The sequence below is a fragment of the Mauremys mutica genome, chromosome 1, assembly GCF_020497125.1.
Source record: "Mauremys mutica isolate MM-2020 ecotype Southern chromosome 1, ASM2049712v1, whole genome shotgun sequence".
NCBI lineage: Eukaryota > Metazoa > Chordata > Testudines > Geoemydidae > Mauremys > Mauremys mutica.
In genome coordinates, this window is record NC_059072.1 from 222,898,736 (window position 1) to 222,923,337 (window position 24,602).

The 24,602-nt window shown below is 41.5% G+C and overlaps 1 protein-coding gene across 1 annotated transcript in view; it reads right to left on the reverse strand.

The window, feature by feature from the left end:
• Positions 1-417: 417 nt before the first annotated feature.
• PHEX (phosphate regulating endopeptidase homolog X-linked) overlaps positions 418-24,602 on the reverse strand; it is a 132,251-nt gene continuing 108,066 nt past the window's right edge. The window contains exons 16-22 of the mRNA XM_045020797.1: positions 19,806-19,860; positions 15,626-15,693; positions 12,891-13,021; positions 9,884-9,949; positions 8,487-8,591; positions 7,059-7,135; positions 418-540 (exon numbers count right to left, since the gene is read on the reverse strand). Coding sequence (XP_044876732.1) covers positions 438-540; positions 7,059-7,135; positions 8,487-8,591; positions 9,884-9,949; positions 12,891-13,021; positions 15,626-15,693; positions 19,806-19,860 — 605 coding nt within the window. The 3' untranslated portion in view covers positions 418-437. The remainder of the gene's footprint in view (positions 541-7,058; positions 7,136-8,486; positions 8,592-9,883; positions 9,950-12,890; positions 13,022-15,625; positions 15,694-19,805; positions 19,861-24,602) is intronic.

A 24,602-nucleotide genomic window follows, 5' to 3' on the forward strand; every position in this document is an offset into this window, starting at 1 on the left:
TGAATTTTGTATGGGAACATTTTGCTAAGCCCTCCTGCAAAGCAATAGATTAAAATTGGATTTTACCATTTTGCTCTTGCTAAACTATAAATCAGGAAGTAAAATGAGTAATGGCAGCAATCCATCAACAGCAATCCAATCATGGAGTGTCAATTTTTTCCCTGAATCCTCTCCTTTCTCTTGTCCAATTTTTAAAGCTTCCAAACCATAAACAGACAATGATTAGATCTGTGCAGGTCACCTAGCCAGATGATGAAGATGCATTAAAAAAATAAAACCTCTCTATATTGCTGAATGTTGCTCTGAAGCTGTAGCAGTGGGTTAGAGTTCAGAAACAGCAGTGTTTATATATATATATATATATATATATATATATATATATATATATATATAAATTTAAAAAAAAACTCTCTTGGCACCGGATTTAAAAAGACCATCTACCATAGCCGACAGGATTCTGAACCTCTATTCATGGTTGAATTTACTGGGCAATTGAAAGCTTTACGAAACTCCTCGAAGTTGCTCATTGCACCAATAACTCTAAAGAAAGAAACAAAACACATCTGAGTTATTTGAAATTACACATCCCAGATCCTGCAGATTCTGCTGAACTTTCAAGTTTCAGATTTTTTTCTATTTGTGGAAGTTACATTTTCTGTTCTCTTTATTCTCAGGCATTGGAAAAGTTTTGAATTTCAAGGGAAGTTTTCCTCTAAATTAACAGAGGGCCAACATTGTTTTACCCAAAACATTGAGAACGACCTCACTCTGCAAGAAACTCCAGTGAAGTCAGGGGGCTTTTGTAGAATAAAATGCTATTTTACAAAGTAAAGGTGTCCAAATCTAGCTCATAGCATTCAGGAAAGGTGCCAGATTAACAGGCTAGTGGAATGAAATTTGTCTTTTATCACTCAACAGACAAGTGCACAGGGCTGGCCTTATCATGAGGCAAACTGAGGCAGCCGCCTCAGGTGCCAGACTCGGGGGGGGGCACCACTAGGACCCAGAGTGTAGAAAATTGTGTCGGTTGCTGGTGCATATGTATTCTCTCTGCTCTAGATGCACAGAGATGGTGGAGTGCTGTGCTGGACGAAGGAGGGCACAAGAGATATAACAGGCAGGCAGGAGAAAAGGTGAGAGGGAATAACAGAAAGCAGCAGGAGCAGCAGGGAAAGAGAGGAGGAGGAGCCTCTTATGTACCTCTCTAACACCCCCAGGAGCCTGGACTGATTAACACCAGCTTCTCAAGGAGCTTCCTGTTTCCTGCTGCTTCCCTGCTTCCCACTTGAGGAGAACAGGCAGTCAACTGAAGTAGTAGGAGCCAGTTAGGCCCTTAAGATGCTGATATCTTCCCTCACTCAGGCCCTGCTACCAGCTTGCTTATTTGTCCCCTTCAATTGAGTGTTGAGAGCCACTATAGCTGACACAGAACAGCAGTCATGAATGAAAGAAGAAAACGCCCCTCTGGGGCAGCATTCAGAAAAAGAAAGAAAGCAAAGGAAGCTTTTCTATCTAAGAAGGAAGGAGCTTCTGGCCCCAGTGAGGATGTGAGAGGTGAGGAGATGCCTGATCTTCCAGGTAGTCAGAGTGCAGCATCCATATCTCCATCTCAAATGGATGTATACATGCACATTCCTGAAGAAAAGTGTAGATCAGAGAAGAGTGTGGTGGAGGAACAAGAAACAGCAGCTGCTGAGTTTAGTTCCTTAAATCTAGATGATCCAGGACTGTGGACCCACTTGAGCAGTAGCCTGAGGGACTTCCTTGTACTGTATGGGCCACAGCAAGTGAAAAACTTCATGTTCCCCAAAGACAATGAGAATAGAAGTTTCCATCCAACACATTACTGGTGTGAAATCCCCAGTGGTGACAAAGTGGAGAGGCCATGGCTTATGTACTCAAAAACCCAGAATGCTGCAGTCTAATGTTCCAGTCTAATGTTCCAGCCACATTGGGTTCTTCAGGAACAAAGGACTGGAAAAATCTGGCTAGAAATCTGGCGTGCCAGGAGAAGGCAGCAAATCATCAGAGAGCATTCCATAGGTGGAAAGAGCATGAGATGAGACTAAGGTTAAAGGCCACCATAGATGATCAGCATCAAGAGAAGATTGCATCAGAGTCTCTTTACTGGCAAAATGTTCTGAAAAGGTTCATTGCCATTGTGAGAATGCTTGCTACCCAAAACCTAGCACTGCATGGCACTTCAGATCAGCTGTATGTGACAAACAATGGAAACTTCCTTGAAATTGTGGAGCTGATGGCTGAGTTTGATGCTGTACTCCAGGAGCATCTAAGAAGAGTCACCACCCAAGAAATGTACACACACCACTACCTTGGAAAAATAATTCAGAATGAGAACATACAGTTATTGGCAAAAAACGCCAAACAGAAGATTGTGGCAGATCTGAAGTCAGCAAGATATTACTCTGTTATTCTGGACTGCATACCTGACATCAGCCATACGGAACAAATGACTTTAATGGTGCATTTTGTAATAACAACGGAACCTAGTGAAAATGTCCCTGCAATGGTGACTGTCAGAGAGCATTTTCTAGAATTTATTGACATTGATGATACTATAGGAGCTGGTATGACAAATGTGCTTCTTAAAAAGTTGGAAGATACGGGAATTGCAATCGCTGACATGAGAGGTCAGGGCTACGATAATAGTGCCAACATGAGAGGAAAGAACACAGGAATGCAGACACGGATCCGAGAGTTAAACCCTCGAGCTTTTTTTGTCTCATTCATTGAACTTGGTGGTCAGTGATGCAGCATCAGCTTCTAGTGAGGCTGCTGAATTTTTTAATATAATTCAAAGCATCTATGTATTTTTCATCAATGGCAAATTTTGAAGCAACATCTGGGAACATCCTCTCTGACACTGAAACCACTGAGTGCCACATGATGGGAAAGTTGAGTGGAGGTGATAAAAGCCAATCAAACACCAAATTGGGAAGATAGGTGATGCCATAGTTGCCATTATGGAGGATAATGCTATGACAGGAACTGTTCATGGGAGAACAGTGGCAGGGGGAAATGGAATCACTAGAAACATACATAACTTCAAATTTCTGTGTGGCTCAGTGTAGTGGCATGACATACTGTTTGAAATAAATATTGTAAGCAAGAGACTCCAACGTGTTGACCTTGATATAGCTGGAGCAATGGAACAACTGGACAAAGCAAAGTCATACCTACAGTCTTACTGGTCAGATGAGGGATTTCAAAATGTTCTGAAGAGTGCACAGAAGTTGACAGAGGAACTTTACACTGAAGCTATTTTCCCACCCATTCAAGAATACAAGAGAGTCACCAAAGAAGAAGACATTTTGATTATGAGGCACGGCATAATCCCATAAGAGACCCCAAACAACAATTCAAAGTCGAATTCTTTAACCAGGTGCTAGATTGTGCAATACAGTCAGTTGAAGAATGTTTCATGCAGCTCAAGGAACACAGCAGTATATTTGAGATGTTGTATAATATTCCAAAACTCCTCACTATACCCAAAGAAGACCTACACCAGCAATGCAGGGCACTAGAGACAGTGTTGACACACGATGACATGCGCGATATTAATGCGAGTGATTTAGGTGATGAACTGAAAGCCCTTTCAAGATACATTTCAGCAGGATCAACTCCAAAGGCTGTTCTGGAATATGTGTGCACAAATAAGATGATCACTCTCTTTCCAAATGCTTTTGTTGCTCTGCACATACTTCTAACACTTCCTGTAACAGTTGCCAGTGGAGAACTCAGCTTCTCCAAGCTGAAGTTAATAAAAACACATCTACGCTCCACAATGACACAGGAGAGGCTGGTCGGCCTTGCAACCATCTCAATAGAGCATGAGCTGGCCCAGACTGTGGACCTTCAGGAAGCAGTTCAGATCTTTGCAACCAAGAAGGCACAGAAAGCGCCACTTTGATTATTCAAACAGATAAAAATACCAGTGTTTACTATGCAGACAAGAAAAGTTACATTTGCTGTTCAGGCATTTGAAAGTTAAGTGTTACTTAAAATTTTTGAACAAGGCATTTTAAGTTGTTAGTTCTCCTTTATTGGGGTAGGTAGCAGAGCAGTACCATGAGAGGAGTAGAACAGGAAGAAGGCAGAATTGAGACCTTTCAAAATTTTTGCCCAAGTGAGGAGACATGGGGGCATTATTTGAGCTCCCCGCCTCAGGTGCCAAAATGTTGTGGGCCAGCCCTGAAAGTGCAGGACAGAAAACAGAAATACAGACTCCCTTACACTGTCCTGGCAATGTCTACATCCCAACCTGAAGAGACCACCTCCAGTTGAGACAATAGTTCCCTCTCTCTATGCACATAGTTCTTGACTGCTCTTTCCTGACCTACTTTATTTCATGATGTCAGCTAAGATTATTTTACCATTGCTAAAATTACATTTTGTTTACTCCTAGTATTTTTTAGCCTCTTAATACTTACTAATATGAAGTTTGAAATGGTACTAAAATAAGTGAAAGTCTGGGCTAAAGGTAGAAATGTATCTACTAAGCAATTAATCATGTCTCTCTTTCATCTTGAGTCTGCAGTGAAGTAGCACTTCACTTCTCCGTTGCATACAATCAGTCTTTCAATGTAGCTCAGCATGGTGGAAAAGAAATTCCCATCACACTGATTGGACTTTCTCTTGGTAGTGATACTTGCAGTGCAAAAAATGCCTAAAGGTCAGTTTTGTGGGGAGAACTACAATATACTATTAGGCTGCAAATAAAATGTCAGTAAACATTAAGATATCAGATACATATTCAGGGCCTGCATTTAGAAACTTTGAAGTCACTTCAAGTTCTGCTTGCAGTATCAGCCACTTAATTGAGACACAGCTATTGTAAATGAATAGCCACTGCTAATTATTGAAAGTACAGTTACAGTTAACAAATATAACTAATGGCAAACAGTACATAGTGAAGAAAGACTATTCAAGGATGAAATCATGTATCTGTAGGGTTTTATATTGCCATCCCTCACCAAAGTATCTGAGACCTTCCATGTAAAATTGATAGCAATAACAAAGTCTCTAGTGGAATCTCTGGGACATCTCCCTTCTTGAGGTAAAACCACTGCTTGAGGTAGGGTTATTGGTTTTGATTTGTCAGATTTTATTAATTTCACAGGGATGTCACTGTTGAGTGCCAGTCTTATGGTAAAAAGATGCCTTTTGAAAGAGGAAGGCTTTTCAGCATTTCCTAAATATGGTCAGATTCTGGATTCACCTCATCTTCCCTGGAAGTTTGTTCCATAACCTGATAACATCAGATGAGAATGCTTTTGCCCAAAACCACTGTGGTCCTCATGACCAACCTGAGATTCACAGAGTCCAGAGGCAAACAACCTGTTTTAGATTCTAGGCCTGGACTATGGAACACCCCCCACAGGAGATCAGAAAAAGATCTAGACCACTTTCCAAGACTGGTGCAAAACCCACATTTTTGCAGAAGCCTATCCCCAATAATGGAAGTGGAGATAATAAAAATATTCAAGTACAAATAAATAAATGCTAGAACAATGAAAGCAGCGCCCACTTTTGCACTGATTCCTTTACCTCTTTCAATGTCCTGTATTTCTGCACTTAGACACTGTGTTGTCTCTGTAGGTACCTTAGCAGAGCCGTAACTAAGCATTTTAGTGCCAGGGCAAACAATCATATTTGCACCAGTGGTGCAGGCTGCTGGGGGTGCTGCTGTACCCCCTGGCTTGAAGTAGTAATAACAAACACCAAATACATGGTTTCCATAGGTTCCATCAGCAGCATCCCCCCTATAAAAATTGTTCCAGACCCCTAGAAGTGAAGTGTGGACGGGGATGTAGCACACGGGCTCATGTATCTCCCCAGATTTCTGCCTCCCATTTAGCACAGAGGTTTTCACACTGTGGGGTGCACCTCCCTAGGGCAATGTGCCCTACAGGTTGAAAACCGTTGCCTCCTGCCAGGAGCTGGCAAATCAAAACTATTGGGAGCCACCTGGTCTGCTTCGGCCCCTGGCTCTCCATGCTGTGGGAGCTGGCACTCTGGTTGGCTGCCTGGCAGCCCTCTCTGCCCTGCTCCCTGAGCCAGCAGCCTCTGGCAGCCGGGCTCGCGGTCACGCAGCCCGAGCTCTGAGCTCAGCCATGCAAGCCCCGAGCCCATCCCAAGCACTGGGGGACAGGCAGCTGCAGGCAGGGCGGACTTGCTCCCGCCAGCTCCAGAAACCAAGCCTGTGAGAATGGAGCGACCCCTAGGGTTACCATATTTCAAGTTCCCAAAAAAAGGACTCTGCCAAGGGGAAGAGGCGCTGGAGAGGGTATTTGGGGGGCGCTGGAGGAGGTACCTGTGGCAGGGGTATCCACTGAAGGTGGGCTGCCAGTGCTGGGGAGGGATGGGCTGGCTTAACAGGGGAGCCCCAGCTGCTGCCAAGGGGATGCTGCATGTGGGGCTCCTGCTTCCCACCGCCCATTCCCCATCCTCTTCTCTTCCCCACAACATCCCCTATCCCCAGCCCCCTCCCACCACTCCTACATCCCCCTCCCCCTGCCCCATGCCCTATTCCTTTCTCTTCCCCATCTCATTCCCCTTCCCCTCCGTCCCCAGCACTATCCCATCCCCTTCCTTCCCCACTGCCTCTTTCCCTGACCTCACCCCCTTTCCCCAATATGCCCCCCATGGGCATTTACCACTGTACAGAAAACAGGATGGTGGCCATACAGGGCAGCCACCAAACGTAGAAAGGGGAAGACAACTGGCACTAGGACCCAGGAGGCGGTGTCCAGCTGCAGAGGCATGAGCACGAGCTCCATACCACCTCCTCCACTTCCAACCTGGGCCTCTGTTTGGGGGGGCAATGCCCCCGGCACCCCCAACTATGCCCATGGACTCTGGCCAACACTGCAGGGCTCAATCCTGCGGGGGGGGGGGAGGGAGACTGCCGCAGCTGGGCCTGATCGTGTGCTGCCCCATTTTTGCGCCCCCACCAGCTCTTCACCCTGGGCAGTTGCCCTTCTTGCCCCGCCCTATTTATGGCTGTGTACCTTAGACAGATACATTATTTACTCTACCTGAATTGAGGAGGGCTGTGAACTCCAGTATAGATTTGCTCTCTTGCTGACTCTGGTCTGAAGGAATTGCATCTCACCTAACGAAGAAAAGACAAACACGTACATTGTTTGGGGGACACATTTTTCAAAATTTAGCTGACCCTGCTACATGTATTACTATAGTATACATGAGATGGGCAGGAACAATATCACACCCATTTTCCTTCACCTCCACTGGCTTCCTAGTCATCTCTGTATCTAATTTAAAACAACTCTGATTTTCAAACACTCTCCAGGGATTCAAGTCTCTAGCCACTGCTGTTCCCCATCTGCTCACTTAACTCATCTAATCCTAACTTCCTTGATTGTCCTTTCCCTTGAGAGTCACTGTAATTGAGGGTCGCCTCTTGTCTTGTGCTGCACCATCTGGAACTCTCTTTCCCCTCCCTTTTAACCACGGTGAATCTTCTTGGTTTTAAACCTCTAAAGTATACATTAAAGATGTGATATAATGTTGTTTCTTGTCCCTAGCAACTGTAGATATTACTTAACACATTACTTCATTATTTTCAATACTGATTCCTGATGTATTTTCCAAGTTTCCTTTAATGCCCCTTAATTTTTAACTCTTAAGGTAATATCTGACCCAATTATGAGTGCCCCCAAAGGGAGTTATGGACAATATAGACAAATACTGAATTAACCACTTCTCTATTATACCCTGTACACCTAACAGACCTTGTGAGTTGGTCGAGCACCTAATCCTTTGTATGAAATAAGATGAATTCATGGATATTTAATGTCCATACCGATGCCTCTTTTCTAAAAGTGCGCTGAATATACAAAGGGCACCAGAAGGCAATCTTAATGTACAGCAGATAAAGTGAACAAACTTTCCAAGATTTCTCTCTCCTCCACCATTTGGTTTCACTGAACACATGCCCAATATACCAGACTTAAGACCCATTGCATTTATTACAGCAGTCTGGGGCTCCAGAAGTCAGACTGTCAAACCGCTGAAACCCTACAAAGGCTTATACAGGTGGGAAACTGAAGGGGAAGTGATTGAAAAGTTGGCAAAGAGGATGAAAGCTTGAAGGCTATTGAGAGGAAGAGTTTACAAGAGAGGGATATGGCTGTCGTGACAACTACATTCAAGAGCTGGAATCATTTCAGTGGGAAAGGTAGAGGAGCCAGTAAGTTGCAAAGAAAAAGGGGGCACAAAAGTTTGGGGATGAGATGAAAGATGAGTGAGGTCCTTGAGAGGATACAGTGGGAGAAGGAGAAAAAAATTAGTAAGTTTAGAAAAAGGAGTCTTTATTCAACCCATTAAAATCTCTTGTTTTGGAGAAAAGGTTGGGGAGGGTGGGGGTGTTGTTTTTAAACCAAGCAGATTGTAGAGCAACCTAGTGGATACATCAACTTGAAAATGCATTTTCTAGTACTCACATGAGCGTAACTGAGAAAGAAGAGCTGATTGTGGGTGAATTCAATGCCTGGTAACAAAGCCTCCTCTGCTCCTTTCCTCTTTTCTTCAATCCATTTCCTATAGGCCTGATTAGAGAGGTACAGTGAGGACTGTTCAGTAGATACAGAGCTCAACAGCAGTTTTTACAATACTGTGTTTCATTTTTTTTCCCCAAGCACAAAGAAATAAAACAGCCGCCCACTCTGACACTGGCATGCCAGGTGCCAGCTCATGCCAAAGTCCCCATGTCTCAACTGGACACTTACAGATACATAGCTGGAATTTGTCTGGATCACTTGTGGATTAATGTTGATAAAACAGGTGTTTGAATTATAAGAGTGTTTAGTCTCTATCAAATGCTTGTGAATTGCTGAATGCATTAATCTTACTTGTAATATCTGTGTTCCATATTGTAATGTAATATGTGAGCGGTTATTGTGAGCCTCTGGGACTGTATGAATTGCCATACAGGAGAGAGACATTAATTAGTTTGAAGACCTGCTCTTCTACAGAAATGGTTATGCCCCTCCAGAAAGAGGAGGCCCATTGATACTAGATTGGGTGGATTTTACAACTGGAAACTCCCCACATCTGGATGAGGAGTTGCCAGCAAAAGGACTAAAGATTCTTATTATTGTTCTGCTCTCCTCCCCGAGACAATGAGTTATGCAAGTGGACTCCTCCCATCAGCTGAGTTTCTCAGCTCAGAGCACATGGCAGGAGGGGAATTAAAAAAAAAAACCAACAACCAAAAGTAACTAGGTATCTCTATGTTGTTTGGACTTGTGGTTGGGGATGGAAGGTGTTTCTACACATAAGCAAAAGATCCTCAGCTGCTTAACCTGGGATTACCCCTAAAGGTCAAATAAAGCTTGCTGATTATAGCAGCCTATATTATCTTTTTGAAATCTAAATTTGTAATAATTCATGTGTCTATGTTGCTTGCTTTAACCTTGTAAACAATTCCTTATTTTCCCTTTCCCTATTTAATTACTCTTCAGATAGTTTACTATAGGATTGGCAACAAAGCATTGTCTTGGTGTGAAACCCAAAACGCAATTGACTTGGGGTAAGTGACTGGCTCTTTGGGATTAGGATTAACCTGAATATTGCTGTGATTCTTGGTGTAAGAGGCCATCTGTCACAGAGAGACACTCACCTGGCTAGTGAGACAGACCGGAGTATCCAAGGGAACGGTTTGTGACTCCATGTTAAGGCTGTTAAAGTGCCTGAGAAGCTTGCACTTGGTGCAGTTGGTTAGTGAGATCCAAGTTTAGAACTCACAAGCAATTAGGGGATTGTGCCCTGGTTTTTAACAATCTGCTCCCTGACGTTGGTACGCATGGTCTTGCATCACCATTGGGAATCTTACACCTACCCTGAAAGCCTCTCGCAAACCTCCATTGTCTGCAATGTTTTCTGACAAAGTCCTCTTCCCTTTTACCTGGCAGAAAGGAAGAACAGAATTCATTTGATCTGTTTCTAAACTGCATTTCAAGGCCAACCTGTATATACAGACAGGAAAAAATCAAACAGAGGTTATAGGCCAAATCCTCAGCTAGTGTAAATGAATAGCTCTGATGAAAATTGCTTTCCAATGCGAAAAATCAAACCTATACTCATACCATCTCTGTATTCTCCTGGGGGCAATTACTCTGGCTCTAGGGTTAGATCCCAAAGGCAAAGTGGCATGAAGCAGAAACAATGCATCTGAGAATCTGGTCTATGAAATTTGATTTGAGTATCAATATTTTTTCCATCCATGTCTGTGCTGCTCTAGTTAGATCTGGGAATTTGCAAAGTTTTCTTCTTATTTGACAAATTACATTTATTTCTCCACATAACTTTCTTTATCTACTACTGGAGTGGCAGTAACTATCAAAGTATAACATAAAACAGTAAAATTTAAAGTAGATGTCCAGGAGAGAATTGAAATGGGTAGTGTACAAAATGCTTTTTACAAATCTAGAAAGAAGGTTCAAGTTCTTTTTTCTAATATTGCTTCCAGCAACCATAAAAAAATGTTACAAAAATCTGCGTCATCTAAATGCTGATAAACCCAATATCCTGATATTACAACATTTAATATCATTTGAAAGAACCTCTCATTTTCTGTGGAGTAGATCACTATCTATTATCACCAGACCTATAAGGGTTTTTGAGTTATCAGATTGAATTGGTAATTCATTATTTTTTTCCTCCAACTTTTTATACTAAAATAGCCATGTTAAGAACCAAGGATCAAATTTAGAATCAAATTAATTAAAATATGATTCCAAACCAACAGCTGATAAAATGGTATGAAGCAACAATTTGATAATTTGCCCTGTCCTAAATTTCAGTGGCACAATGGTCTAGTCAAAGGCCTTTGGAGACAATGGGAGTCTTTCCATTGACTTCAATGGATTCTGGATCAGATAGCTAAAACTGTTGTGACTAAAAGGGATCATGATAGTGATGGGAGAACAAGTGAATTTCTTAACCCCAGAGCTCTTTGGTGTTGGCAAAGTCTGAAACTATATCTATTTCCATATCTACTTCTTTCATTAAGCACCTTTTTGGAGACCTTTTCATTTCAAATTGAAAGGGGAGTTGGGGAGGAAAAGATACCTGATAAAAGTAAACTGATCCCATATTGATAAACTGCATAACTTATCAGTGCTAAAGATGTAAAATATACAGGAAAGAAAGAAATCTTTGGATGTCCATCCTTTCAAACAGAAGCTCCAATAAAAGAGGAGAAAACATCAGATTTCCTTTCCCCCTTCCCCCCCCCCAAAAAAAAAGTTGTTCAAAATTGTGGTGTACAGAAGACTGTGCTGGAATTGCAAACTATCACCTTATGAGTGGGGAGAAAGAGTTTCCTGTTCCTGCTTGTATGCTTGAGGACTCTGTAGGGAAGTGTGTAATCTGGGAGCAGCAGTTAGTCAGGAAAAAGCTAGCCTAGAACAAGTTGGGAGAGTTGTGCCTCTGCCTTAGGAGCAGCCTGCTTTGTCTCTCTCTGTGTGGGTTTGTGTGCATCATTCTGAATTCTAAGAAATAAAGAAATCTGTGTGTGCGCACGCCCTGAAACATAACAAAAAGGACCCTATCTTAAAGTGCAATATGATGCTTCACAGGAAAGGAAGAACTAAATATCTTCACCTCAGTGAAGTCCTGTAGTTGACATGACTGTGCACTAGCAGCAGTTCCTACAACTTCACGGATGGGGAGGGTCCAAATCCTCCTAACCACAGTCAGGACCTCCAGAAAGCAAAAGACTGATGGATTGGCCAATAGCATCAGCATGGAATGAGTGTGTGAGTTCCAGCAGCTCTTCCACGACATCTTCTGTGTCTTAAGTGATACCTCTCTTGTGGTGATGATGGTGGCAGCAGAGATGATTAACAAACAGCTGGTGATATTTTATTGATAAATTCGCTGATATCCAGCACTGCAAACTTGAGCCATTGGATTGCTGAGTGGTCAGTGGCACATCATCATTATCACTCAGCTGATGAACTACTAACAAGCAACTTATTAACAACTTATTGTGAGGAGGTGCAAGAGCAGGTGAGTTAATTCTGCTTTTGAAATGTGAATACAGGGGGTAGAAATTGGGTTTTAAGGATATGGATTTCACTGTAGAAATGAGGTTAAAATCCTGGCCCCATAGAAGTCAATGAGAGTTCTGCAAATTATATCAGTGGGGCCAGAATTCCATACCCAGGGTCCCTATTTATGCCTCATTCAAGAAACTTACAGCTTAAACCTGCACATATTCAGAGGAGCCCCATGCTTCTGATAGCTAATACACACATTTCATTTCTATTTCTTTTTTCAACCCTGCAGTTGCTGTGAATGATTGTTTAGTATTTGATTCATTTGATCTGCAACATGTCCACATGTACATGGAAAAAATAGCAAGAGTTGAATGGGAAATAAGCTGTAGCTTGTGTCTCCACATTATAATGTTAATTTATTTTCTGATTTATTGGGTGGGATTGCTAAATGGATCTAAAACACATTATTAGTTTCTTCTTTACAAAAAATGGTAGCTGCCACTACCCAGTCCCAATCACTGTTCTGTGCTGACACCGCCATCAGAGGGCATTTAACACATACAACCCCATTGGACTTCTCCTGCTGCTTGGCTTCACCCACTCACACTGCCTCCACTGTTGACCTCACTATGAGAAGCAGTTTAACCCTCTCAACAAAGAGTCTGTTGTTGTAACTTGTTTCGGCTAATACTTTGACAAACAAGTTAAATTAAACAAATGTGCTCACTTCATCTCAAAGCATTTGTTATGAATAGCCCATACACTTGTAGCATTCCAACAGGTTGGTAGTCATGAAAAAATAAGTAAACTATCAGGGACTTCAGCCACTGGCATGTTACATACATTTAGGCCAGCTCTCTTCCAATAATAATTATCGTACTGGTTAATCATGCATTTGGTCTTCTCTTTGAATTTTTCTTCAGACTCAGTGGACCACCAGGGGTCTAAATTCCCATTCTTGTCATACTTACGACCTAAAAACCAAAAGACATTTTTGAGAAAAATATACTTTTTGCAGTATTTGTAGCATAGCATGGACACAAATGCAAGAAGTGAGAGTAGTAAAACGGATGTATTGCTTCACATCAGTTTGTCCACACTTGCTTATTCTGCTTAATTCACTACATTTTCTGATTCTTGTCCCTCAGCTAAAGGTAGTATTGCAGAAACCCAATTCCTGTAGTCACGTCATCCAGCGAATGGCACTCAGTCAGTGAATCTCAAAAAGATGCAACATTAGGCATATCATTCACTTAATAGGAAAAAGGAAGATTCAACCCAAGAGGGTATGTAGTTATAGTCTTTGTAGTTTGCCTAACAGTGTGGCTGTGTACTTTGTTTTGCATGTAATTATTCTGAGACTCAGGTTACATTCTCTTCTTTGGCTTCTTCCTCTAAAATGGCACTATTTTACAGTGCTAACACCTGCACATCACTCTGCAGCAGCCATCCTAGCCAATGGGGTTGCACATATGTGATTGAGAATATAGTCTACAGAGTCTTTTTCGAATAACACAGCTTGACTCTCAGATCCCAGGATGAATTTGTATAGCTGGAAATTGGAGAATAAGGGATTTCACAAGAGTAACCGAGGGCAGAATTTAACACTGCAGTTAGACCATAGTAGACAATTCATGTAATGACCTGTGAGCTAGAATGGAATCCAGCACCTACTCCCCAAACTATCTTGACTGTGCAGTGTGAATAAGAGTAAAAGCAGAAAAACCTAATTTGTAACTAAAGTATTCAAATATGACTCTGAGTATACACAAGAATATGACTTGCTGGGGAAGATTTTACATTTTTCAGAGAAAAATTACTTTAACAGCATAAAAACAACAAGGAGTCTGGTGGCACCTTAAAGATTAACAGATTTATTTGGGCATAATTTCTTAAGAAGTGAGGTTTTTTACCCACGAAAGCTTATACCCAAATAAGTCTTTAAGGTGCCACCGGACTCCTTGTTGTTTTTGTGGATACAAACTAACACGGCTACTTCCTGATATTTAACAGCATAAAAATCATAATTGTTCTAAATTATTCTTCGTGTAGATTATTAGACTTCAGAACTCAGAAGGATCAAAACAACTGACATGAAGATGTTTAGAGACAAAAAGGGTGACAAGATTAGTCATCAGTTTTTGACTAACAATGGCTTCTTTTTTTTTGCCACATCCTATATTTTTATTTTATAATTTTGTTTAAAATAGACTTAGCCACTGGATGAAATCCTGCCCCCACTGAAGTCAATGGCAAAGCTCCCATTTTTATCAGTGGGGCCTCTACTTCATCCAGTGTCTCAGCTCCCATTTTTATAACAAATTTTATCACACAAGTGAAGTCAATGACATAGCTCGGAATTGTACAATATTGCAGAAATATGAACTTTCCAGTAAAATCTAATTGTAGTTATTTTTCATCCTCAGACCATATAATTGTGATTCTGCAAACAGGCACATCATTGCTATATTATAAAATGGATACTACACTTCATGCTTCATGCTTCCCGGTTTACTTGTCTAAAGCATCATGACATACAGTATGTCTACACTGCAATTAGACACCTGTGGCTGGCCCATGCCAGCCGACTCGGGCTCTGGCTAAGGGGCTGCTTAACTGTGGAGTAGACGTTTGGGCTTAGGCTGCAGCCTGAGCTCTGAGACCCTCCCACCTTGCAGCTTCCCAGAGCCCAGGCTCCAGTCCGAGCCCAAATGTCTGCACAGCAATTAAACAGCTCCTTAGCCTGAGCCCTGCGAGCCAGAGTCACCTGGCACTGACCAGCCACTGTGTTTTAATTGCAGTGTGGATGTACCCAGAGAGAAATCAGCCAGTCAAACCACAGACCAGTCAGATCAATACCTTACAATACACTGTCATAAACTGTGTGTTACACGTTGCCATAATTTTCTACAGACTTCTATATGACATAACTAATATGACCATGAGAAGATAAAGACATAAGTCTATCAATTGTTATATCTATTGCAGCAGTGGAAGGAACTAGAGCTGGTCAGAAACTTTCTGATAGAACTATTTTCCATCAGAAAATGCCAGTTTCACAAAAGCAAAACATTTTGCAGAAGCATGTCAATTTAAAGGAAAATGTGTTCCAAAAAAAATATATATATATATGGAAAAATGTTGATCACTTTCTGAATGGAACTTTTTGATTTTCCGTTTTTAAATTATTTTTTGCTTTTTAAAATGTTGTATTATGTAAATTATTTTTTAAAGCAAAAATCAGAATGAAAAGGTTTTGATTTTATCCAAATAAAATGTTTCAGTTAGCCCAAAACATCTTTTTTTCAGAATTTCATTTTATTGGATAGTCTCTATTATTTTTGTTTTTGTTCTGTTTCAGACCAGAGGAAAATACTCACTCACAAAAAATCCCTCTTGGCCTGACTTTAGAAGGAATCCATGCAAAACTAAACCATTCTTTTTACAATCTTATGGTTCTCTTGACACATCTTATCATTCTTGAAAAAAATGTACACATAAAGCTACTCCAGTGCATCCTTTTTTTCTATTCAACAAACCCCAAAAGAAGAATAGTGTAAATGTGGACAATTACTCACCATTATTATCAAATCCATGGGTAAACTCATGCCCAACAATTACCCCAATGGCACCATAACTTAAAGACCTATAACACAAAAGAGCAGTTTCACCTCACAATATCTGCATGCATATGCACATCAAAGCAGATGAGAGAGAGGATAGAACAGGTTTCCATTTCAGAAAAGGTTTTTTGTATCTAAAAACTACATCCATGAAGTTCCTCTCAAAGTTTCTGATATTGAAAGGTGGAACATGAAAAGTCTTGTTTATTAAAGAAGGGTAAAAATAAACCCTTAAAGGCGTTGTTGTCATCTCTGAGGTGGCTAGATTGTCTAGACAAATATCTTATATCCTCATCAGGATGCAGGAAAAAAAGAGGGGCTTCCAACTGAGTGCAGCATTTATTTTCTAACTGGGACCTGGACAGTGTTAAGAGTAAAATTATTCTGATAATGTAGTTAAAGAACAGCACAGATCAAAGATTAAACGTGATTTGAGATGCCATCTCTAATCACACTTCTCTGAGTATGTGATAGACAAGCTTGCAAATGCATGTCATTTAATATGTGAAACATTAAAAGATTCCCATTGTTTTCAAAAGAGGTATTATCCTATTTCCCCTTCACCTGTGCAGAAATAAGAGATTATCTACAATCAGATCTAATGCACTGAAGAGCCAGAAAGGAGACAATCATTTCATGATCCTGGCAGACAATAATTGACATCTTCCTGGTTTGGTTGTAGAGTATATTTTTTGTTTTCAATTTTCTGATCTTCTTCTATGGTGAGGGGAAAAGACGTGTATGAAATTTTCATTCCATAGAGTATTCATGAAACACATATTGTATTTGCTAAGTTATTCTTCTGGAACATTACATACGTCACACGTTACAGAAATGCCATACATCAAAGTAGTGTATATCAGTGTATTAATAACACATTGTATAGTAACAGGAAAAGGCAAAGGGTTTGAAGTAACATATTATTACTGGACATAATGAGCCATCACATACTAATTGCTCATCTCAGTCATACCCAAAAATGTGTTTATGATTTAATCCCCCCACCCATGACAATTCTTCCCTTTGTTGTTTTTTTTCCTAAAGGGTAATTTGTCTGTGATAAAATGTTTCCTACTGTGTTTTCTATCATCTCAAACCTTCATTAAAGAGCTTTGGTTAAAGTTATACAGTTCAACAATAGAAATATCATCCCATTGCGTGACAAATTTGTAATTTTGTATAATGACAATTATCTGTACTGAATGCACAATATTAGGCTTGTTTTCCATATCTAAAGTCATAAAGCCTTCTGAAGCCAGAGAAGTGTGAAAAAACAAAATGGCAAAAAAATCAGCTGCACTGATATTAGCAGCATGAGGAACGCTTCTGTAGAAAAGTTTCCAGTTGTTGCAAATGTTTATAGTAAAGGATCAAGATACTTTTTTCTAGGTTGAGAACCCTCTCTTACCTATCCTGGGAGCTCTGCAGATGTTAAAATCAAATTTAAACCCAAATCAACTTTAGACAATGTAGGTAAATAATAGTCATGTCACTCAGAAAAAATAGTCATTGTTTGATTTTTGATGGATAACATTAGGAATGCTGCTATCCAAAAATCATTAAAATCAACCCAGTGGGTTTATAATAAGATTATTGCCTTTTAATATTATCAGCAACATTTATTTGTGAAAATTCAACTATCAAAAAATTCTCTGTAATTACAAAACCTAATTCAAGTAGTTTTTCTGTCACTCTGTTTGCAATGCCACTGACATTACAAACTCCTAACTAGGAATGATGGAGCTTAATAATCACATTGTATTTGATATACACATATGTAGCCTAATACTGTAGCTTCCAGGGCCGGCTCCAGACCCCAGCGCGCCAAGCGCGCGCTCGGGGCGGCATTTTGCCGGCAGGGCGGCAGGCGGCTCCGGCGGACCTTCCGCAATCATGCCTGCGGATGCTCCACCGGAGCCGCGGGACCAGCAGAACCTCCGCAGGCACGTCTGCAAGAAGTCCCCTGGAGCCGTGGGACCGGCGACCGCCAGAGCGCCCCCCGCGGCGCGCCGCCCTGCTTGGGGCAGCGGGATTCCTAGAGCCGCCCCTGGTAGCTTCCAATTATGCAGATAGGGTAGAGTTGATTTTAACTGAGGTTGTATTGGAGCTGGGACTCTAATAGTGGTCAGTGAATAAATATTGGCAGGATACATTTTTCTGCAAGTGCTGGTATTTATTACTTGATTTTTTTCTGATTCTAGTACTCATGTATGTTCTCTATTATATGGACTGACAAAAGATCTAGAATAAGCCAATCTGTTTGATATAGAACAGATTCATTTGTTTACTAAATTCTGATGAGTATGGGAGTGAAAACGACTTGTATATGTTAGAGTAACATTTAAAGAAGAGAAATATGTGGCATAATTGTTTGAAAGAGCCACAATTTCAGCACTTTGACAGGAGATCAGGGTACCAAGAAATCATCTCAGAGAACAAAACTGGAATTGACCACACTGAAATAAGCATAGTATAAAAAGGAGTTAACTAGGAATAAAGGGAGGTCCTGTCCAATTACTGCACCACAAGAAAGTCACTTGGCTCATAAGAATTAATCTTGAACATGAATTTATTTGTTCCTAAGTTTAATGCATATCTTTACTGCCAAAATTCCTATTTAGAGGGGCACTCATCCCAATTGAAATATAACAAATACAACATATGTTTAAAGGTAAACAATGGAATTTATTAAGGACACTTGTCAGTAGTAATGGGTCTCATTTGATAGCTTTCTGAAACTGTGGTCGGGGTCTTTTTATTCTCTTGTCCTTCCCCAAGTATGAAAATATTGAATTGCATGGACGTAGGAACTTTTCACTGAGCATGATTAAAGGTGACCTGAAATCTTTCCTCCTATAGCAGCACATGCTAACCAAGGCCCAAATGGAACTGCTCACCAGCTTAAAGTCAAGCATGTGCTAAAGTGTATATCCTGAGAGATATTTATTGCCTTGATGAGGCCCTAAGAGGGACATCAAGCACTTTGCCCCAGATCCACAAAGGTACTTAGGCGCCTAAGATGTCTGATTCCAGGAGAGGAGTTCCCAGCTGTAGATTAGAAGCAGAGCATATCCTGCAGCCCGGACTTAGGCACCTAACTCCAGCACTCCTAACTCCCTTCTCACCAGCATCTCTCATTGGCTAGTTTAGGGGGGCTCCCCACCTAACATGCTAACTTTTGTGGATCCCATTCCTAGGCACCTATCTTTCCGCATTCACTGTATAGGGAGCCTGTGGGCCTAACTCAGGCTCTGTGAATTGCACTGTGTTCCTGTGATTTTCTAGGCACCTAAAAGCAGGGCCGGCTCCAGGCACCAGCGCAGCAAGCAACTGCTTGGGGTGGCATGTCCATCTCTTTGACGGCAATTTGGCAGCGGGTCCCTCAGTCCCTCTTGGAGGGAAGGACTGGCCGCCGAATTGCCACTGAAGAGTGAAGTGGCAGCGGTAGAGCTGCTCCCAATCGTGGCTTTTTTTTTTTTTTGCCACTTGGGGCGGCAAAAACACTGGAGCCAGCCCTGCCTAAAAGTTAGGCCTTGTAGTACTGAGCCTCATAACCCCTAAGTTCCTTTTATGGATCCAAGCCTTTTGGACCCAATCCAAAACCCACTAAAGTCCATGGAAATGCTGCCATTCACTTCAGCAGGTTTTGGAGCAGCCTCTTAGCTGGGGCAGGGCAGCATTCAGTGCAGATGAAAGTTTTGTTTCCATTATTTATAGTTCTCTTTTAATAGACTTCATGCACAGGCTGCTCTCTTCTGCTCACTACAGAATCTAAACACCCTGCACACGCACACAATTATTTACAAATTCCTCAAAGCAATCAATCCTCAGTTTAAAAAACACAGACACATCCTGTTTCCCAAGGTAAAAACAGGTATCTCATAAGGCAGCAGCTGTTCAGATCAACCTGATTTTTCAATAAAAAAGCAGCCTGCAGCAGAAGGGCACTTATCCCAAAGGGCTCTTCCATGGCCAGTTTCTTCATGCCATGATTATACATTTCTACTGTACATGTTGTTTTGGGCTGCTGTATTAATATAATCTTTCACTTCGTGCTCCCTTTCATTTCACACAAGAACTTACCTTTGCCACACTCCTCATTACCTACTTACTATAGTTTTCCTTTCTTACTTACCTAGGATATTCTGTCCCCCAGAAGAAAGGCTTTTGGAGTTCTCCTGCTGGGAATCCTGTAATAGTCAAAATACAAAAGTTAGAAGCAAATTCAATCCCGCTGAACGATGAAGCCACGAGGGGGGTTTTAAAGAGGGTTCTGCAGGGCAGTTCTTCTCTTGAACAACTTCAAAACAGTGTGCTGATAATTAGCCTGTGGGTCTTCCAAACAGACCATAGATCATCCTTGTTCACAGTGCAGTGGCAACAGGATGTTGCACTATGACCTGGGACAGTTTGTTGTTGTATGTTAGACATCTAGACAAGCGGAACTTCCCTTGTGCTTTCTTGCTGGATTTTGGGCTACATAGATTGCTGGCTGCACTGGTCTTCCCGTGCAAAGGGACAGAGCCACTTCTCTGGCCTCTGAGCTCTTGACAATACATACAGAAGGGCAGGAGTAACAGACAAAATGCCAAAAAAAAAAAAAAAAAAAAAACTTGCTCCGCAGGCTACTGGAGCCCCAATTCTGCAAGGTACTTAAGCACGTTCCTATTTTTAACATGTGAATAGTCCCATTAAAATCAGTGAGTGGTTTAAAGTAAGCCATATAAAGGTAATTTGAGGAAGGTAATAATTGGAGATATACCAGTCTCCTAGAACTGGAAGGGACTTTGAAAGGTCATTGAGTCCAGCCCCCTGCCTTCACTAGGAGGACCAATTTTTGCCCCAGATCCCTAAGTGGCCTCCTCAAGGATTGAACTCACAACTGTGGGTTTAGCAGGCCAATACTCAAACCACTGAGCTATCCCTCCCCCCGCAAGCATGGGGAAATGCTTAACCAACTTGTTGAATCAGGATCATAGATTATCAAGGCTTGATAGGAACATCCAACCATACCCAATAAGTGCATCAGTTGGAAGTTACTGGTAAAATAATCTGCAGTTGAAAGGTTATCAGTGCTGACACTCCAGTAAGTGATTTACCCAAGATCACACACAGACAGCAATAGTACCTAGAACCCACAAATCCCAGGCCCATTTCTAACCACTAAACTACATTTCAGTACATATACAGAAGTCAATTCCCTGCTGCTGAAGTTCTCCCTTATCTGGGATTAAACATACCAACTGGTTAACAGCCGCTGCACCACTACACAAGATTGAGACTCTCTGGCCAAAATTTTCAAAATGGGGTGAAAAATCAAGCCATGTATGTGCTTAGATATAGAGTTAGGTATATAACTTCAGGAGCAGCCTTTTGAAATGACTTGGCCTATATCTCCATTTCTCTTTTTTAGAGTATCTTAAGCCTATATAAAGTGGCTATGACAATGATGTTTCTTGGACTGGTTCATTGCAATTTCTAACTTTTCCACCATATTCTGATTGCCAAAGAATGTTACGGTCTCAAAACATAAAAACCACATGAACTTTAAAATCAAAACAAAAAAGACAATAAGATTTTAGGTCTTTTATTATTTATAAACAGAGCACGGAATTTTGCACAGCGAAGGTAAATGTGAGGCAAGATTTCATTATTATCCTCCCAGAGTCTTTTAAAAGAACATACTGAGTGTAATTCATGTCAAGTGATGCAGCAAGTGGTATGCCCTCCTGGCCTGCCCATCTGCTGCCTGCCTGCTCTTGCTCCCTTGCTGCCATAGCCACCTGTTTGCAATTGATTTATGAAAAGCAACTTTTTGTAAAACTTATAATCTGGGTTTTTATCGTTCCCTGGATGCTCTTTTGTTGTTCAGATCATGTTCAGACTCTTTATTTTTGTGCTGTAAAAATATAAATTACACTAGTTACCAAGGATTTCCTGATCTTGCATCACAACCAGAAGAGTAAGCATTCATATTCATCATGTGTATTGTCAAATATCTCATATTAATGGCATTCTCAAGTATCCTGATGAGATCTTTACTCTTAGTGGACAGACCACTGGACTGGGACTCAGGAGATGTGGGCTGTATTCCTGGCTCTGCCACTAGCCTACTGGGTGGACTTTAGCAAGTCACTTTACTTCCTATGCCTCACTTTCCCATCCATAAAATGGCGATAATGATACCAAGCTCTTTTGTAAGATATTTTGAGATCTAAAGATGAAAAGCCCTATGTAAGTGTTAGGTATCATCATTAGAATAGGTCCCGCCTACTACACTTCTTCATAAATGAGTTTAGGCAGTGACAAATCACACATTCTGTTAGGATCTGATCCAAACCTTTTGAAGTCAATAGAAAACTCTCCAGACTGGACTGTGGAACCTTGCAATCTGGTCTCCTCCATGTTGTAGCATGCAGGTAGCCCACGCAGGGCTCCAAATCATCCCTTTACTGTCTTGTATAGGTGCATTCATTGGCACATTAGCCCTCAGTGTCCAGGGGCGGCTCCAGGCCCCAGCATGCCAAGTGCGTGCTTGGGGCGGCATGCCGCGGGGGGCACTCTGCCGGCCGCCGGGAGGGCGGCAGGCAGGCGGCAGGCAGGCTGCCTTCGGCGGCGTGCCTGCGGAGGGTCCACCAGAGCTGCAGGACCAGCGACCGGCAGAGCGCCCCCCGCGGCATGCCGCCGTGCTTAGGGCGGCGAAATGTCTAGAGCCGCCCCTGTCAGTGTCCAAGGGCCCAATTCTATAAATATTAATGTGGTGTGAGTAATGTTGATCATATGAGTAGTTCCATTGATTTAATAAGTCTATTTGTGTGAATAAAGTAACGCACCGTGACCAAGTGAGATATGCATGTATCAAACTGTGAACTTGATTTTGTTTTGTGACTTCCATTTTTATATCCTGTGATCCATTTTAATGTGCTAACTGCCATTTTGTGTTGGAAAGCCAGCCTGACCCTGACAAGGCCAGTCCAGACACTACCCCTCCAGGATAGGGTGTGGCACATCTCAGAGAGGACTACAGTAGGAGAGCCTTCAAGGGCCACCAACTCTGAATGATTCTCAGTCACTGGCCCAACACAGAGGACAATGCTTTTCTTCATGGGGACTTGCATGATTTGGGGTTAGAATTTCTCAGTCTGGTCACAAGGCAAAACAGAATCAGAGACTACATGTAAGGGGTGGGCTGCTTTCAGAAGAAGAGAGCTGTCCACCATCACATACCAGAAAACCAGTGAGAGACAGTAAAAGACAGTAGGAGAGATACTGCCTCATGTGAAATACTGACCAGCCCTCAGACTCACAGGAAGGATAAAATCAGTCATGGGGAGGGTGTCTCTCAGGACTGTTACTTATTTTGCAAAGAACTGTAACTCTCTAGTACTTTCTTAACTGTAAAAGTGGCTGTGGTTAAGAAATTCATTTGATAAGCCTGTGTTCCTTGCCTGCCTGCTACGTTGTCCTTAAGAAGGTTAACTGAGTTCAGAGCACCCACACAGTGAGATGGAATTCTGAAGGAACATGTATAAGCAACAGGAGGGCTCGAGAGAGTTGAGGCACTGATTAGGAGATCTGAGGCAGCTTAGCTGTGAAGCCCCACATCTCAGAAACTGGGCCCTGCACCTGGGAATGTGCTTAGAGACCCAGATCTATGAACAACAATGCAGTTCTGCCTGACCTATTTGGCTCAGGAGCACATGGCATCCAGAGGTTGGGTCCATTCACAACAGATGGGTATCTGTCCAGACAGGGAGACTGGGCCAGGCTTTGACACTCATATGCATAAATGTTTACAGGATTGCGCCTGAAATTTGCAGTTTTTCCTCTCACGTCATTGTCTTAATTTAGGAATAAAAATACCACTTATTTGGACAAGACATTTTCCTTTTCCTGGTTGTGGAAAATGATTCACTTTCTGGTTGTTTTTGTTATTTTTTCTTTCAAAATGTTTATGGGTGAAGGTGCCCTACAGATCCACCTTTAAAAATATTTGCTGTTGCTGCTGCTATTGCCCTTCCATTATGTATCTACTGAACCCTCCACTTGTTTAGAATATACTCCCAAAATGCAATATTTTTTTTTACAGCTTTGCAGGAAATTGAATGTACCGGTCCGGCTTTTAAAATGTTTAGCTCTGAATTTATTCTGAGTTTAAAATTCTAATTGACATCCAGGACTACTTTTAACTTCACTGAAGGAAACTTGACTCACATATCAACACTCAACCTGCATCCCTAAGAAGGAGATGTGTAGTTTGTTGATGTACATTTCAAGTTTTAAAATACAGCATTTTCCACCTTTACAGCAGTGGTCTTCTCTGAGTGCTTTACATGTATGTATAAACTAAATCATGAGCATTAATTAATTAACATATTTGTAAGAGAAGTAAGTATTATTCACATTTCACAGATAAGCAAACTGAGGCACAGGGAGATGAAGTTACTTGCCCAAATAAGCACAAGTAATTTGATTTGCTCATTTTCAACTAGAGGACTGTGAAAGGAAATAGTTTAACACCACCTGGCTTCATGCAAACATCTTCCAAATCTACCACGTTGGTTTGCTCCATTGAATTTTGATTTGAACAAAGCCAAAATCCCAGTCACATACTTGAGAGGAAACACAAGTAAACAGAGTTTGCCCACTTCCCATTTGGGGAATGTGGAATTTAGTTTAGATTAGTTTACCCACTTTAAAAAAAAAAAAGCCACTGCGCCACTGTAAAATCCCCACAATTAAAGCAACACTTTAAGTTCCTGGTTTCACCTCCTAGTGCACAGAAACTATGGAAAAAATAACACATTTTACATTATTCTAACTGGTGATGAGCCTGAACCAGAGCAGCAAAGACGACCCACAAGAGCATGGGGAATTTTAGGTTCAGCTCCAACTCTGGTTTCAAATGCTGTAAGATTTATCTTGTAAAATA